This window comes from Aegilops tauschii, chromosome 7 (assembly GCF_002575655.3).
Source record: "Aegilops tauschii subsp. strangulata cultivar AL8/78 chromosome 7, Aet v6.0, whole genome shotgun sequence".
In the NCBI taxonomy this organism is placed as follows: Eukaryota; Viridiplantae; Streptophyta; class Magnoliopsida; order Poales; family Poaceae; genus Aegilops; species Aegilops tauschii.
In genome coordinates this window covers 84,937,803-84,955,557 of record NC_053041.3, presented here as the reverse complement: position 1 = coordinate 84,955,557, position 17,755 = coordinate 84,937,803, and the positions used below count along the sequence as shown (strand labels likewise).

The 17,755-nt window shown below is 51.6% G+C and overlaps 2 protein-coding genes across 2 annotated transcripts; one reads left to right on the top strand and one right to left on the bottom strand.

Moving 5' to 3' along the window:
- Positions 1-1,707: 1,707 nt before the first annotated feature.
- LOC109746744 (uncharacterized) lies at positions 1,708-10,864 on the top strand. Its single transcript, XM_020305849.3, has 3 exons — positions 1,708-2,875; positions 3,337-4,317; positions 10,147-10,864. The coding sequence occupies exons 2-3, from the start codon at positions 4,225-4,227 to the stop codon at positions 10,597-10,599; spliced, it is 546 nt and encodes a 181-aa protein (XP_020161438.1). The 5' UTR covers positions 1,708-2,875; positions 3,337-4,224; the 3' UTR covers positions 10,600-10,864.
- LOC109746745 (putative receptor protein kinase ZmPK1) lies at positions 3,944-8,564 on the bottom strand. Its single transcript, XM_073504130.1, has one exon. The coding sequence runs from the start codon at positions 7,420-7,422 to the stop codon at positions 5,575-5,577; it is 1,848 nt and encodes a 615-aa protein (XP_073360231.1). The 5' UTR covers positions 7,423-8,564; the 3' UTR covers positions 3,944-5,574.
- Positions 10,865-17,755: the final 6,891 nt, after the last annotated feature.

The following is a 17,755-nucleotide window of genomic DNA, read 5'->3' as shown; positions in this document are numbered from 1 at the left end:
ACGGAAAAAGACAAAATCGTTGGGAAAAGAAGGAGGAACATGCACACAAGTCGACTGCTGGAGACAAATCGCACATGCAGCCTAATGGAAACTGCGGATCGTGCATGCACATGCAAGCCAATTGCATGCTAGAACCAGGGACCCACCCAGAATCGCTACATGAACACGGGCGCGCACACAGCCAGATTCCCCACTAAAACACCTGTCGCACACCCATTGGTGCAATTTCTACTGATAAGAAAAAGTCAAAAAAACAGGGTAAAAGAAACCTGGCCAGATTTAGTATATTTAGATTAAATATTGCACATCTAAGCTCTCTACCACATGATCAAGTGCTATTAGACTCGTGCAAAACTTTTCATGGGCACGCGTTGTCGCTGTCGTTCACGATTCGGACTCCCGCAGCCCGCCCGTGATTTGCTTTTCCATTTGTTGGGTCGGTTGTGCGTCTCCGTTTCACTTTGTTGTGGGCTGCCATTTGCTTTTCTTTTTTCATTTTTCCTTTGTTTATTTATTCAGTGCAGCGGCATGGGCTGAAAAAACCGAAAGTCAAGGCGACATCGTCCATTTGTTTATTCAGTGCAGCGGCATGCTGCAGAGGTGGACGTGTGCGTTTTGGGTTTCTTTCTTTTTTTGTGTTTTTCCATTCTCATCAAATTTCTGAACATTTTAAGTTCTTCAGCATTTTTCCAAATAACAATTTTTCTCTTCCAGTTACAGGTCCATTGCCGACTTTTTTTGCCTTAGTTGCAAGCTCTCACTCGAACTGGTCGTGATCTATTTTTGTCTCATTTACAAGTCTACTATGGACTCGCAACTGGGCATTTTTTTTTGTCTCAACTACAAGTCCACCTTTGAGTCATAAATGGGGCTCGACCTTTTTTTTGTCTCAGTTGCAAGTCGAAACTCGACTCACAACTGGAGTCTGACCTATTTTTTTTCTAAGTTGCAAGGCCACCCACAATTCGTAACTGATTGCTGACCCTTTTTCCCCGGTTCCAAGCCCGTCCTTGGCTCGCAATTGGGTCTGACTTTTTTTTGGGTTCCAGTTGCAAGCCCATTGTCGATTAGCAATTGGGCCCGACTTTTTTTTGCCATCTGCTTCTCGACCTATTTTTTGTTCTAAGTTGCAAGTTCACTGTCAACTCGCACTTGAGACCCTGACATTATTTTTTTCATAGTTGCAAATCCACACTCTATGCGCAACTAGGCCCAAGTTTTTTTTGTTCCAGTTGCTAGTCCACCCTTGACTCGTATCTGGGACTATCATTTTCTTATTCTCGCTGACTTTTTTTGCCCCAGTTGAAAGCTCATCCTTGACTCGCAGTTGGGCTCGACCATTTTTTGTCCCAGTTGCAAGCCCACCCTTAACTCGCAGCTGGCCCCAGATCCTTTTTTCCACTTTCAAGTTCACCCTGAACCGACAACTGGGCCCGACCTTTCTTATTTATCGTAGTTGCAACTCCACATTTGATATGCAAATGGCCTTGACTTTTTTTCCTGTTTCAAACCCACGCTCGACTTGCAACTAGGCAGATATTTGTCCGCCCCAGTTGCAAGTCCACATTCGACATGCAAATGGCTTGACCTTTTTTTTTCCTGTTTCAAACCCACGCTTGACTTGCAACTAGGCCGACATTTGTTCTTCTCAGATGCAAGTCCTTACTCGACACATGCCACCAGCGAAAACCTATTTTGCCCAAGTTGCAATACCGCGGCATGCAACTAGGCCTTGACCTTGTTCTCCTTAGTTGCAAGTCCACCCTCAACTCGCAACTACGCTTGATTTTTCTGTCCAAGTGGGAAGTCCACCCTCGACATGCAACTAAGCTTGATTTTTTTGTCCAAGTGGGAAGTCTACCATCGACACGCGACTAGGGGGTCCAGCTCCTTTTTTTGTCCTAGTTTCAATCACCGGCAATGAACGAGCACCCTTGAGCACATTGTTGAAACATTCAACCAGGTTGCTCGTCATGTCGCCAGATCGCCTACCTCCATCGTCATGAGCGCGTGCCCACTTGTGCTTCTCATTGAAATTCCTAGTTCGTTTTCCAGGAAATTGCCTGGTCTGTTCATTTTACACCGGTCTTTAGTGCTTACAGAACCACCCCGGTCCTGATTTCTTTTTTCTTTTTGAACTACGGTTTGGTTGTCGGTCGGAGAAAACACAGAGTCAAAACAAACGGACAAAAGAAAACAACAACACAAGTTTCTAAAAAAAAGAGGAACAATCAACCTATGACATCACTTAGATGTGACATCATCTATATGTACAGACACACATTCATATGTTAGGCTTATGCATATGTCAATTATTTGTGAGATCATTACAAACAGTGCGAGGTTACTCAGTACACAATTACGATGTACTACTATAAGAGCATTATAGACTTCACATGTCATAAATAAGAAAGTAGTCTCAAATCATATATAAAAACCGAAAGAAAATGGCGAGTAATAGGCGCCGGCGGACCGGCTGGAGGTTCGGCCGGTCGCGTACGGGCCCTAGGATTAGATTGATGTCAGGCCTTAGATCCGTCAGTTAACCCCCACAGAAACACATCTTCTCCAAAACGCCCACTCCTCTCTTATCCATCCAGCGCACGCGCTTGCCGTCGGAAAAAAACCTCCGCCAGAAGAAATCGGGCCACCGGCCGGCGTTACTCGGCAGCAGCACCGCCCCTGGCTCATTGGCCAGCGCCACTTGCACCAGCGCCGCCGAAGATTAGTAGCATCTACTGGCGTCGCGTAGCAGCCATCCTCGTTGCCGGTTGCATCGCCGCTCGCGTCGGAGCACCGTGTCCCCGGCCGCAGCACCGGCGAACGCCCCCGCTGTCCTTGCAGCTAGCTGCAACGCTCGCTACCGTCGTCGCATGTAGGTCCATGCTGTCTTGTTCGCTGTCCGCTCGCCCGCAGCTTGTTCTGCCAGTTTATGGTTGAAGCTTTTTTCATCTACGGTTGAATCTTTCCTGTCAATGGTTGTATCTTTTTTAGTTCGCAGTGCTGATTGAAAGCTTTCTCCATCTATGGTTGGAGCTATTTCTCTACCTATGGTTGTAGCTTCTTTCATCTATTGTTGAAAGCTTTTCTGTCAATGTTTTTCGGTTGCGCATACCCATTGAAAGCTTTTTCTATCTATGATGGAAGCTTTCTTCATCTATGGTTGAAGCTTTTTTTGTCAATGGTTGCATCTTTTTTTTGATTGTGCGGTGCCGTTTGAAGCTTCTCTATATGTGTTTGAAGCCTTTTTCATCTACCGTTGAAGCTTTTCTATCAATGGTTGCAACTTCCATTGGTTGGGTGATGCTGATTGAAATTCTCTGTCTATTGTTGAAGCTTTTTCATCTAGAGTTGAAGCATATTGCGTGCGTCACCGTTCGTAGCCCCATGCGTCACGGCTTGTAGCAATCGGCTGCCGGCATGGTCGTGGTCCGGTTGCAAATCTCCACAGTCAACGCTCGCACCCCCATGGATGCAAAAAAAAGCGGGACGGAGGAGGTCGTTCGAGGGAAAGGGAGAGAGAGAAGGATGGAGGAGGTTCTCCAGCATAGTATGGAGTCATGGGGAACCAGCGCCGGGTAGATGCACCATGGGCGAGATGCACATGAACTCCAGAGGATGAAGAAGATGACTCAGCGTTCGTGGAAGAAGATAAATAAAGTATAAAAAAGGAGATGCGGTGTGTTGGCCTCATGGCACTTGGGCCTGCAGATAATAAGTGCGGCAGCTGCGTAGTCTGATCCAACGATGAGCGCGCGACCGGCGCAACGCTTAGCCGGTCGTCCGGCCTCAAACATTTCCCAAAGAAAATAGAGTATTTCTGCAGTTCTAGCGACCCTATCGAATTGGTGCGTGTCGCCCCTCCTCCTCTGTCCCTCGCAGAGACGCGCCGCCGCAGCCCTCACCGGCGTCACCGCGAGCACCAGCTCGCTGCCCGTGCCGACCACCACCCGCTCGCCTTCTACTACCTGTCATTCCTCCTCGACCCTCCTCGCCCTCACCCGCCTTCCTCTCCGAGACTCCGACCCGACCAGCACCTCCTCCTCCCCTCTCCCTTCATGCGGCGGCGCGCTTCGACGGCCGACCGGCGCATCCTCCCGCCTCCTCTACCTCCCCGCCGGCTTCCGCGTCGACCGCGACGACCTCGAGGTGCTCAGGCTGCTGTCTCTGTACAGGAGCTGGAGCAAGGGAAGGTGCTTGACCCCGTGCAGTACTTGGTTGGGGATGGAGGCTCCGTTCAACGCCGCGCACAAGGCAATGCGCTGCTCGGTGGCTATGCCTATGCGGAGTCCATTGGCAGCAACAATGAGTGAACTGGTGATTGTTTTGACACTTCCTGTCATTGTTGATTCCTTCGAATCATATAACTTTTATAGCTGTGAGTAGTCTAATAATTTTGTTCTTTAATCTGTTGGCTGTACGATAAATCAGGTAATAAAACTGACTATAAATTTATGCAACCTACCACTATTCATGTTAGATTCGATACATTTCTGTTTGCTATCAATCTAGCTCACTAGGATTGCAGATTTCTTCAAATAACTTAAAGTAGATGTGTTTTGTTATACAGAATTTAGCATCCAAACAGAAAGACAAAATGAAATACTACTTACCAGTTAGTACTCCATCTTAAGAAACTAGGTACTGACACAAATCCGGAGAGCTGCTACATATGGCAGGGATAAGGCTTGCAGCAACTTTTCTGCAACATCACAGAATATTACTCTTACTTCAGCTAGATGTAACACTAGTAAATACTCCCTCTGTAACTTAATACAAGACGTTTTTTGACACAGTCATAGACTCTAAAAACGTCTTATTAAAAGTTACAGAGGTAGTACAGTACTGAACATTATTCCACAAGTGAAAGCAGAGTTTCGACCACATGGCTCATGCTCGGTCTTCTGCTCCTCTCCTCTTGCACACATAATATTGCTATCTTAAACATTACTGTAGCTTCTGAATGGTTGAACTGGCGATTGTTTTCACACTTCCTGTCATTGTTGATTCTGTTTAATCATATAACTTCTATAGCTGTGAGTACTGAGTAATCTATTACATTCTGTTCTTTAATCTGTCAGCTGCATGATAAATCAAGTAGCCCATCTAGATTTGATACATTTCTGTTTGCTATCAATCTAGATCACTAGGATTGCATATTTCTTCAAATAACTGAAAGTAGATGTGTTTTGTTATATGGACCTAAGCATCCAAACAGAAAGACATAATGAAATACATAGTACTCCTAGTTACTGGATAGTAGTCCATCTTAAGAAACTAGTTATTGGTACAAATCCGGAGAGTCTCTAGACATGGCAGGGAAAGGCTTGCAGCAATTTTTCTGCAACATCACAGAATATTGAGGAACGGAGGGAGTAGTTAGTACTCCCTCTTAAGAAACTAGGTATTGACACAAATCTGGAGAGCCGTTACATATGGCAGGGATAAGGCTTGCAGCAACTTTTCTGCGACACCGCATAATGTTATTCTTATATCAGCTAGATGTAACAATAGTAATACAATACTGAACATTACTCCACAAGTGAAAGCAAAGTTTCGACCACGTGGCTCATGCTAGCTCCTGTCCTCTTTTACACATAATATTGCTATCTTAAGCATTACTGTAGCTTCTGAGTGGTTGAATTCTCCATCCAGTCTGTGGTCAACAAACTCCAGAAGCCATGACTGGTCTTCGCCTGCTAGTTTTTCTTGAAGGATTTCAATAGAGCATATACCAGCCATTTCAACCTCCTCCTCGCCCTCAGCCACCCATCTGGAAAGACGAACCCCCTTCACTAACTCAAGAAGCACTATGCCGTAGCTGTAAACATCGGCCTTCTCATTGATTGGAAGATTTAGAGCCCATTCTGGTGCAATGTAGCCTCTAGTCCCATGCACTTTTGACAACATTTGTGCGCTTGATCCTCGCTGTTGTAGCTTCATCAGTCCAAAATCTGCAATCTTGGGCTGAAACTCTCTATCTAACAATATGTTCTCTGGCTTGACATCGCAGTGCACAATCCATTCAAGACAGTCATGATGGAGATAGGCCAATCCTTTTGCCACCCCAAGTGCAATATTGTACCTTTGGCCCCATTGGAGCACATGAGAATTACTCTGGTGATCAAAAAGAACTGCGGCCAAAGAACCATTCTCAATGAACTCTGAAACCAAGAGCCTGTGCGTCTTCCCGACACAAAACCCCCAAATTCTGACGAGATTCATATGATAGATTCTGCCTATGACACTTAGCTCAGACCTGAACTCCTGCTCTCCTTGGATCACATCGTTTAGCTTCTTCACTGCGACCTTCCTTTCATCATCGAGGACTCCCTTGTAAACTGCTCCTGATCCACCACTTCCTAGCTCTTCTTGGAAGCAATTGGTTGCCTTCTGTAACTCCCTGTAGCTAAATATTCGGAACTGGCTGGAAATTATCGTGTAACCTTCGTCTATAATCTCTGGTCTTCCCTCCCATTTGTGAACAACCCAACAGCCGGCGATGATTAATACCACTTCAATGAAAAGCAGTGTTAATGCAGAAGAAAGGAAGTAGCCAAACTTGAAGTTAGAAGGGCCATCTTGGAACATTAGCGATGAAGTGTTGGCCTCCTTTTGATGAACTTTGCACGCATGGGTCACTGTAGAAGCCAATTCTGACGAAGACAACACTCCCTTGGGAACTTTCAGATAAATGTCAGTGTGAGGGTTTGGAAAGTTCTTGTCATTAAAAAGATAGACCTTTGTGAAACATTTGCCTTCTCCCTGATGGTAACCAAAAGCTTGGCAATTAGCATTGTCCAAGCACAAATCTTTGCAGTTACGAATTGTCACCCGCTCCCAATAGAGCAAGTCATACCCAATGAAATCAGCTCCCGCGACCTTTCTGAATGAGAAATCCTTGGTGGCCCTGAGGTTTGCCTTGCGCCTGCACCCTTTGCTCCAGTCGCTTGCATCAACCACCTCAAAGCCTCTGAGGCAAGAGCACTTGAGCTTGAGTATGTACTTGCAGAGGCTGTTTTTGCCCCAGAGTCCATGAATATTGCAGACTCCACGGAATACCATCCAAGAGACCGACCAGTTGCCGGTGGTCAGGTTCAGACTGTAGAGCCTAAGGTTGCCGTCGTAATCCAGAGTCAACCTCCTCATGACCTCATCACCAAGATCAGAAGCTTCAAACTTAAAGTTGTCGCTCGCGACAAACCGACCTGTCTGCTCAAGAACTCCATACTGGCTACTGTTATAGGTAGTCCTGTGATTTACAAGCGGGGTGGTGAAAGGGTCAGGCCAATATACGCTACTGACCTCAGGGCCATTGTAGATGAGCTTGAGCTGATTGTCATTGTCAAAGTAGAATGTATACAACCCTGAGTAGAGCAAACCCCTGGCAGATGCAGATACCAGCTTTGTGTGCCGGGTCATCGGCTGCGACGGCAGAAGCGTGTCGGTGGGCGAGTCGAAGCTCCCCCAGAGGCGCCTTCCGTCGGCGTCCCTGACGACGAGGTCGCCGCTATCGAGGAGCTCCGCGCGGCTGGCTCAGGTCGCGGTCGTGTTGGTGCTCCAGACGGCCGCGCCATTGTAGTCGAGCAGGGCCAGGGCTCCGTCCTTCCGGAAGGCGAGCCTGGAACCCCCGCCGTTCACCGGCGCGTCGCGGTTGGCCGTCCACGCGACAGTCTTGGCCGCCGCCGAGCCAGTGAACCAGATGGAGAAGGTGTAGGCGTTGGTGGCCACCCTGTAGAAGCCGCAGGCGAAGGCGCCGTTGGGCGACGCCAGGATGTGGTGGTGGTGGTGGGCTGGTGGCCTTGGTGCCGTCCTCGATGTACACCGAGGTACCTCTCGCGAGGTAGTTGGTGCCATGGGGGTGACCCTTTGCGAGAGCAACAGGTATCATCAGCAGGAGGAGTGAGATGGATGTGGTGAAGGCGTATGCACTTTTGGTGGCCGCCATCGCCATGGCAGTCGTCATCTGGTTCTAACTATCTACGGATGAATTCAGTGCTACAGCCATGTATATGCCACTCACATTAGTGTGTGAAGCTTTGAAAAAAAGAGCGTGCAGTACAGGGCCTTGGCTCACATGTCAAGTTGTCAAGTTGGTGTAGTAGCATGTACTCGATCTCTCGTGCTATGGACCTGGACGGCAAGTCCGTACAGTACGTGGACCCCGAATATTACCGGATGGAGTATAATAATGAGTGAAGATAAAGGTTAGGAACGCGATGGTTCCAGGTATTGAGCAAGAGCCGATAAGGTTGACCGTGGCTTGTCTTGAGTGAGAGACGAGCACGTGCTTCATCTGCCTGACGGCTTCCCTCTGAATTCTTCCCTGGCTCGTACTAGTCGGTGTGATGAAGTTATTAAGGTGTGCAGAGTTTTATACCAGAACTGAGTAGTAGCATTGTGCTCGCTAGCCGTTGTGCTTCGGCCGAAAACGTGGCGTCGGTGGTTCACCGAGGGCGTGTTTGGTTGCGCGCATGCAGTCTAACCAGACCCGCGCGGGATGTGCGCGGTCTGTTTGGTTGCCTGGGCTGCATGCGGTTTGAGGTCCGCACGGACTTTAAAACAGCCCGCAGCCTGGTCCGGTGGAAATTGCCGAATCGGCAGTTTCCCGCGAGCCTGGCCGCGCGCGGCCACGCGTGCGAGACAGTTGCACGCCTCGGGCAGCGCGGGAGACGGAGGTGATGTCTCATTACTCGCCCCCCACTCTCTTGTCACCGTCCAGACGCACTGTTTCCATCGCTCCCTCTCTCTCCCTCACCGTCCCTCCCTCTCCTCTCCTTCGATGGCTCTGCCACGCCCATCGCCGCGCCGCCCTCTGACCCCCGTCGACCAGCGCATCGCTGGCATCCAGGAGCGCTAGCTGGCCGGGCTTCAGAACTCGGGCCGCGACCTGGCGTCGGCGCTGCGAGCGCCGTCCCCCATCTGCTGTCGGCCACCACGAGCGCCGGACAATGCGGTGCCGGCCGCTCCTGCTCCGCCGCCGATTCCGGACCTCGTGGTCCTCGGCTCGGCGCCGGCGCCGTCGACGGAGCCGCCCATTCTTGGGACCCCATTGGCCACGGGGTTTTCTTGACCCCCCGTCCAAGGGTTTTCTCCTGTCGGCGGGCCGTCCTTCTCGACCTCTGGCGTGGCGTTGAGCACGGGGCCGATGCCGCAGGCCGTCGCCAGGGCCGGCTCCTCCTCTGCTCCGCCCCCTCTCTCCTTCCCGCCGGGGTTTTCACCCCGGCCTCGGTTCGCCGCGGCTGCGCGTGCTCTTGTGAGTCAAACCCCTCAATCCTTGCTCCTAGATGTAGATTAGGGGTTTATTTCTTAGGCATGTGGTAGGAGTCAGTGGATTCGATAGGATTAGATAGGATTCTAGCAGATCTGATTGGATGGGATCCCAATCGAATCCAATCGGACTGATCTGTTCTTATTTTGTACAGTGTGTGTGCTAGGATAATTTTTCTTGTGCTACTGCTTGTGTGTCCTATGATTTGTGTTCATGCTAGTAGGTGTGTTCATGCTAGAATCATGTTCATGTTCAGTGATGAATGTTATACTGATGGCATGTTTATATTGAGTGATGAATGCTAGAATCATGTTGACTGATGGCATGTTCATGTTCTAGCTAGGATTATGTTCATGTTTCATGTTGCTAACATACATGTTCAAGCTAGGGTTTGTGTTGAATGTTATACGTGCATGTAGTAGGAGCATTTTAGGATGGTGCCAAATCTGCATGGCTGCACATGGGTGCTATTGGCACTTGGTGTTGCTATTTTTAGATGTTTCCATGTTTAGGATAGTGCAGTGATGAGTGCCAGTTGCATCAAAGAAGATGGAAATGATCAGTGGACTTGCCTAACAGCAAGTCAACTGATCAGTGCCACTGATAAGTGGCATTTGCCCAACAACAAGTGCCATTGATAAGTGGCATTTGCCCATAGGCAAGTCAATGACACTTGCTGTTGGGCAAGTCCACTGATCAGTGCCACTGATCAGTGGACTTGCCCAACAGCAAGTGCCATTGATAAGTGGCATTTCCTCAAAGAGTTTGTGAACTGATTAGTGTCATTTGCTCTTGGGCAAATGTCCCTGATCAGTGCCATTTTGCAAAGAGTTTGTGCACTAATACTTGTCATCTTACCTGACAAGATATTGAAGACTGACTGGGATGTGCCGGGAGGAGGAGCTCATGTGGTGGCCGGAGCTGAGCGCGCCGAGGATTTCATCCTCACGAACAGGTGGCTCAGGAAGGTGGACCTGCCTGGCAGGATCGCCTTCATGAGCGTGCCTCGTTCAAGGGGACGATCTCCGAGGCAGGGCCACGAGGAGGGGGCCAGGGAGCCGCTGCGCTTCTACCAGCAGATCAAGGACAACGAGGACCTCGCCATGCTCGTCGTGCCTCCCAAGTTTGTGGAGGTGATGAACACCTGGCTGGTCATCAATCGGCTCCCGCGCGTGGTCAGGCTGTCGGCGAACAAGCGGTGCGTGTTCTGGATGCAGGTCCAGAACTTCGAGGGGCACATGGTGCTTGGCCGAGGCTGGAACTACTTCTGCCGCCGCCACCGGATCGTCCCCGGCGACCTCGTCGTTGTGCACATCTCAGGACTCTGACTGAAGGTTCAGATCTACAACCACGACTCCTCGGTCATGTGCAGGTTTCGTTGCAGCAAGCACAATTGCGTTGGTAACATCGAGCAGGCTATGTAGTTAACTTAAGTAAGGTGTTAGTGGAGAACTTTTATGGTGTGCGACGAGACTTGTGTTGGTAACTTGTTCATATTTTGGCCAGGAGCAGCATCCTGGCATGGAGCAGGGAAGGAGGATGCCCCTGCTTTTAATCTAGACTTATGCTATGTAGTTAAGTAGTTTGCTGTCATTTCCTTGCTTGCTGTGTTAAGTTTGCTGTCATTACATTGCTTGCTTTGTTTTGATCTTGCTGTTCTGCTGTTGCTGTTGTGCTGATCATGTGGTGGCACCACCACATTTGAATGAGGTGAGCAAAACACAAACGATGTTTGCAACCAAACAGCTGAAGTTTGCATTTGCTCACACCCTAAGCACAAAAACAGCAGGGGGGAAATGCCTCTCCATGCGATGTAGGCAACTAAACAAGTTGCATCTGCTGCATATGAGGCTATATATTTCATCAACTAGGCTGGCAGGAGATGGACATGCAATGCAACTACTATTGCAAACTGCAACCAAACACGCCCTGAGAAATGCTGTGATCTGGCAAGAAAGAAAGTCTACCTGTAAACCTTCACGGGCGACTGGACAAGTTCCACTCGATCACATTAAGTCAGCGAAGCATCCAATGACGAGGACTTTTTCAATTCTGATTACCCCGGGGCTGTTGCGGTGTTGGCAGGTTGGATGTTTTGTACCTGGACTACCTTGTTTAACGCTGGTGTTCATGCTGCGATCCTTTACAGCAATGGGCCCACAGGTCAGATGTCATCAACCAAGCTTAGTGCTTGCCTCCTCATTAGTCAAGGATGCAGTGGTACGATCCTAGAACAACAGATCGTGTTCAAGTAAGGTCCTGTTGCAGTGTAGTGGGAATCTCCTTTTAAGCTGGTTCTGCTGAGCGTAAGCAGCCGAGGTGGTACTAAGGCCGCGCTTGGATGCGATGTATTGCAATACGGAGGTGTCAAATTTACAGATGTATTATACTGGTCACGACTGATTTTCGGCCTGAAACAACCGGAGGCGTGTATCTTTAACAGGTGTATTCGAAAGAAACACGCTAATTCAAACACGGCCTAATGTAAACGACTCTCTGCCCTGTGTAGTAGTGTAGAGTGCTTGGACGTTCAGCGTGTAACGGACCGGCCCAATATGCTATGGTGTGGTCTTGGAGTCCGGGCCGGCTGGCCCGCTAAAAATCTAAGTCGAGGCTGAAGACTTCCTAAAAGAAAAGTCGAGGCTGAAGACCCCAATGTTACAGATAGACAGGCTATGCTCTTATTTGTTTCTCAAAAAAAGAGAGGCTATGCTCTTTTCTTTTTGCTGATTTTTCTTAAGACTAGTCACAATGAAGAGTAACTTACACTACTAACATACACACTATCCTAGACTATGTTACTACATCTATAATGGGTAGTGACATATGTGTAGTGTTATGTAAAGCTTTGTTTATTAGGTTATAGACTCATTTTATCTTGATATGTGTGATGTTATTCATAGAAAATTTACATATCTCCTCATTAACTCATTGCCACATGGCAAATTTGCTGAGTTGGACCCGATGTTACTCTTGAAGTTACTCCCAATGTGATCAATCTAACTCATATGCATATTACTAGTCTAAGTTACGTCCCACTGTGGCTAGTCTCATACTATGAGTATGAGCAACAGTAGTAGACTAGTAGTATCATTTGCGAAAAAATAATAAAGATGCGGATAAACATGCCTACTACGCGTAGTAGCCTAGTAGGACTAAATTAAACCATCACCAGATGCTTGGGGCTTGTTTGGTTGCATCGATTTTGCTTACATTGCATGTGTTTTTTAGATGGGCTTGGCTGAGAAAAAACAGTCTAAAAACAACCATCTGCACATAGTTTGGTTGCCCGCATCTAGGCTAGCAGCATAAGAGAACTAATTTTGACCCGTTGTTTGATTGGTCGCGTTGCATTAGGCGCATATAGGTGTTTGGCTGCAATCTGCATAAGGTGCTCTTACCACTTCTCACTAGCGATGATCTTATCACACACGATCTGAACATAGTTTCGTTTCTATGTACGAAATATATCCTAGCTACTATCAAATAACAATACACATTATTAAAAGCCATATGTCTGAATAGGGGAAAGTTCATCATTGATGCTAACTAGATGAGAAGTACATCGTCTTCCTCTTCTGTTGTTTCTGCTGCTAGTTCTTCCTCTTCCTCTTTTGTTGCTGCTTCTTCCTCTTCTTCTGCTGCTGCTCTTGCTATTCTTCTTCTTTTTCAGATTCTTGTCCGACCTCTGTTATCCCACATTGCATGTGCCCATTTCATCCTTTTGTTCTTTCAGGTTTCGTTGTCAAATTCCTCCACACCATGGCCGGAGCTAACAACATCGTCAGGCATCACATCTTCCTCCTCAGGCACCAGTTCATCACAACCCCATTGTAGGATCCAGTTATGCAGAATGCAACAAGCAAGAACAAGCTTAACCTGAGTGGGGAAAGTGGGGAATGACTTCTGATCTAGGATCCTAAACCTATTCTTCAGAGCTCCAAAGGCCCTCTCAATAGTAATTCTAAGGCTGGAGTGTTTGATATTGAACAGCTCCCGTGGAGTCCTAGGATAGTTCCTACCAACGAACTTGTTCAGATGGTACCTGGTTTTCCTGAAGGGTGGAAGAAGACCTGGGCGACATGCATAACCAGCATCTCCTAGGTAGAACTTGCCATTGGGGATGTTGATGCCATCAGGGCGACTCATGCTGTCACTGAGAATGTTAGCATCATGTGCTGACCCTTCCCAGCCAGCCAGCACATATGTGAACTTCAGATCGAAGTCAACAAGAGCAAGCACATTATGGCTTGTGTAGTTGCCGGTGTACAAAAAGAGGGGTGCGTTTTTGTACCCCTTTACCTGTACACGGGCAGTCGGAGCCGCGCCCGCGGTCACACCAAGCAGAACAGGGGAGATGAGCCAAGGTAAGACCGAAGCCCAAGGCGATCAGAGCAACGCCAAGGCCAAGACCACAAAGAGCAGAGGGACGAAGCAGGTTCCCCCGGCAAGACCCTTGCCGGGGCAGCCTCAGCAGCCCCGGCAAGACCCTTGCCGGGGGAGCTCGCCCCACACCAACAGAGCGAGCCACCCTTGAGCCCATGGTCCCCAACGCCATCATCCACGTGGGGCCAGGGCTCGGGAGGCACCTCCGTGGTGGCATGCAGATCTTTGTGAAGACATATTCAAGATCAGATGAGGATTAGAAGACGACGATCCTCAGCAAGATCCTTGCCAAGGAAGGCCACCAGACCACCGGCAAGGCCCTTGCCAGGGACGACAGCGCACCACGGCAAGACCCTTGCCGGGCTACACGGCAAGACCCTTGCCGGGCCACCCGGCGAGACCCTCACCAAGGACGCCAGCAGGGCCACCGCCAGGCCCGTGCCAACCAAGCTTCCACCGCCGTTCCCATGCAGCTGCCAGCCCAACCAGCTGGGCAGGCACCTGCGTGGCAACATGCAGCTCCCAGGCCAACTCATCGAGCGCCTGCGTGGCGGCATGCCGATCTTCGTGAAGGCTCCACCACTGCGCCACCTCAGCTGCCTGCCTGCCTACATGGCACCACGTGCCTCGCTGGCCAGGGCGCGTGTCGAGGCGAGGAGGAGCGGCGACGGACGGGACGGGCCTCGCCCCCGTCCCCAATGAAGCAAGGGGACACCTAAGCTACGCATTAAATGCGTCATGTCCTGTAATACGAGCGATAAGCTCAGGGCACTGTACGCCTTTCCACCTCCTGTGAGCCACTGTGGCAGCCCCTTCCGACTATAAAAGGAGGCCCATGGCATACTGGAGAAGGATTCGGCTCTTTCGAACCACACACTCACCACAACTAGTTCGAGAGCCCAAGAACTCTCTGAAATACACCCACCAAAGCAGGACTAGGGTCTTACGCATCCTCGCGGCCCGAACCTGGGTAAACGATCCTTGTGCTGGCTACTGAACCTGCTCTTCTTGCAACCCCGCGCCCCGGCAACCATAGTAGGGATTCTTGTGATCCCATAGGTGTCGTTCCACACCGACATCTTTGGCGCGCCAGGTAGGGGATGGCGCAACTGTGAGAATTTGGTCTAGTAGTTAGCCTAGCAGTTCTTCGTCGCCATGGCTCCTAAGAAGAAGACGGCCACGATGGTCGGCTCATTGGGAGCCGAACGGCCCGTGCCGGTGCGGGCGGGCAGTGGACCGGTCGCAGACAGGACCCGGGCCGCGGTCTGCGAGCACCAGCATCGCCCTGGTAGTCAGAGCCTGGCGAGCGGCGTCGTTCGAGCACCAGACGACCGGCCGCACGACGCCAGATCCAAAGACGGAGCTGGCCCCCCCGCAGGCGGCGCGGGGCCTCCAGGGGTGTCGTTGTGCCACCTCCGGGCGGCGCAGCGACCTCCAAGACACCCACGCCGGCGACCACTGCGCGCTCTTCCCATGGTGTGCGCGTCGAGCAGCGTCACCACGCTGGTGACCCTGGGCACCGCCGTGGGAAGAGCCCTGTGCATCATCCGCGGGATGAAGGGGTTCAGCATGCCCACTGAAGCGCTGGCGAAAATGGCACGCAGCCGCTGGGTCATAACGGAGCTCCTTCTAACATAGTTAGAAGTCGAAGCGCGCCGCGATCCACGCAGCTGTCGCCGCCGCCCACGCCAGCAGAAGCTTTGGCGCGCGCGCAGCTGCTCCTCGACTTCCCTCCTGCTGCAGAGAAGCTCGACGAATGGAGGGCCACCATCCGAAGCCTCGTTGCTGTCGCCAACAAAGACGATCCACGACCAGCGGGGCCCTCGGGTCGGCGCTCCACCGAGCCACCACGTGCTGGCGCTGGGAGGACCGGGGGAGCTGCGGCCACGGTGCACTCTCCTCCTCCTCGCCAGCCGCCGCGGGCGTCTGCCCGTCGTGACGACGCTTGTGATAACATCTCTATAGTGCCGTCCGACCCGCGGACCCACCGCGACCAGCGCCAGGTCCTTCGGGAACAAGCTCACGAAGACGGTCGAACCACCGTCGAGCACCGGCGCGAAATGCGCCGCCAGTCGGACAAGCGGGCGGGACCCGCTATGGACCACCCGGCACCGGGGGGCTCCGGCGGCCTACCTTACGAGGTGGGCTGCCCGGCCTTTACCCGTGAGCTGCGGCAGTTCCAGTGGCCGTCCCACCGCACGTTCAAGCCCGATGTTGGCGAGAAGTACACTGGCAAGACCCATCCGTCCGAGTTCCTCAGCATCTACACCATCGCGATGCAGGCTGCCGGGGCTCGCGACGACAAGGTGCTTGCCAACTATTTCCCACTGGCGCTCAAGCCCAATGTGATGTCTTGGTTGATGCACTTGCCGGTGGATTCCGTTTCTTCTTGGTCGGATCTGTGCCATGAGTTCGTTGGCGCCTTCACAGGAGGCCACCAAGCTCATGGCCAGGCCAGTGATCTGCATATCATTCCCCAGAAGGAAGGGGAGACCCTGCGCAAGTACATCCAGAGATTCAGCCGGGTGCAGTACAACATCCCCGACGTTCATCCCGCCACTGTGATTAGCACGTTCCACCAGAACGTGCGCAATCGCAAGATGCGCGAGGAGCTGGCGATGACCAAGATTAAGGATGTGGCCGAGCTCTACGTTCTAACCGATAGATGCGCCCGGGCTGAAGAGGGAAGGAAGTACCCCGGCGAAGACGCCGGCATGGAAACCGACTCTACCGATGAAGACGCCACCACCCCGACGAAGAAGGGCCGGCGTCGCAACAGGAAACGCAAAGGCAAGGCCGTACTTGACGTTGAGGGATCTGACGATACCGGTGCCGGCAAGAAGGTCAAGGCAGACGCCCCCGGCAAGGAGATTGCCGGGTGCGCCGCCTGCCGGGCCTTGGCGGTTACCGACAAGCCAGGAAGCTCCGGCAAGCAATACTGCAAGATCCACCGCACCAAGGGCCACGACCTCCAGAACTGCCGACAAGTCGAGCTGCTTGCTGAGAAGCAAAAGGCTGAGTACGAGAGGCGGGACAAGGAGAAGGACCAGGATGGTGCCGAGGGATCCAGCAAGAAGCGTGGCGGCCAAGGAGGCCGCCTCGGCAAGGACAACTAGCAAGAGAGGCCCGCCCGGGGCCGCGACAAGAAACAAGAAGACGATGATCACGATGAGTCTGGTGAGCAAGGGTTCCAGAAGGCTACGGAGGCCATGTGCGTCGATGGCGGCGCCTCGCTGCATACCTCTCACCGCCAGCTCAAGCAGTGGGAGCGTGAGATTACAGCAGCAGAGCCGTCGTTCGACGCTCAGAAGCCGCTAAAGTGGTCCAGCACGCCCCTCATCTTTGACGCCGAGGACCACCCTGACCGCACTACCGCGGTCAGGTGTTTGCCATTGTTGGTCTCACCAACGATACGCAACCTCAGGGTGAACAAGATGTTGGTTGACGGCGGGGCCGGCCTAAACCTGATCTCGCCTGTCGTGATCAAAAGGTTGCAAATCCCTGATGGAGACCTCGAGGAAACGGGCATGTTTCAAGGGTCAACCCGGGGAGGAGCCAGCCGAAGGGAAAGGTCACACTGCCCGTGACATTTGGAGGAGAGTTGAACCACAGGACGGAGAGGATCGTCTTCGACGTGGCCGAGATCCCCTTGCCCTACAACGGGATCCTCGGCCGCCCGACACTAGCCAAGTTCATGGCGGTGTCACACTACGCCTACAACATGCTAAAGATGCCCGGGCCGTTGACCATCATCTCCGTCCCCTCTGACAAGAAGGACGCGCTGATTTGCGCCGACCAACTCTACCGGGAGGCAGTTGCAGCGGCTGCCGCCAAGGCACCTGCTCCTGCCGCTGAAGCCCTGGGAGGGAGGAAAAAGCCCGGCAAGACCTCTCGCACCCACTCCGGCAAGCGCACCTCTTCGGAGTGTTGTGCAGCCGTCGAGGACGTGCCAGAGAGCTCTACCGACAAGGGCAAGAGATCCAGAGCCGAGCCACCGCAAACTGAGAAGGTGTCCGCTAGGGAGGATGGCACGGGAGGGGCCTTCACCATAGGCTCCACCCTCGGCAGCAAATAGGAAGGCGCGCTCGTCACCTTCCT

Coding starts and splice junctions, on each gene's coding strand:
- LOC109746744 (XM_020305849.3), top strand. CDS start 4,225: ATGGAGGCTCCGTTCAACGCCGCGCACAAGGCAATGCGCTGCTCGGTG. Junction 4,318..10,146: donor CAGCAACAATGAGTGAACTG/GTGATTGTTTTG, acceptor AAGATATTGAAG/ACTGACTGGGATGTGCCGGG.
- LOC109746745 (XM_073504130.1), bottom strand. CDS start 7,422: ATGACCCGGCACACAAAGCTGGTATCTGCATCTGCCAGGGGTTTGCTC.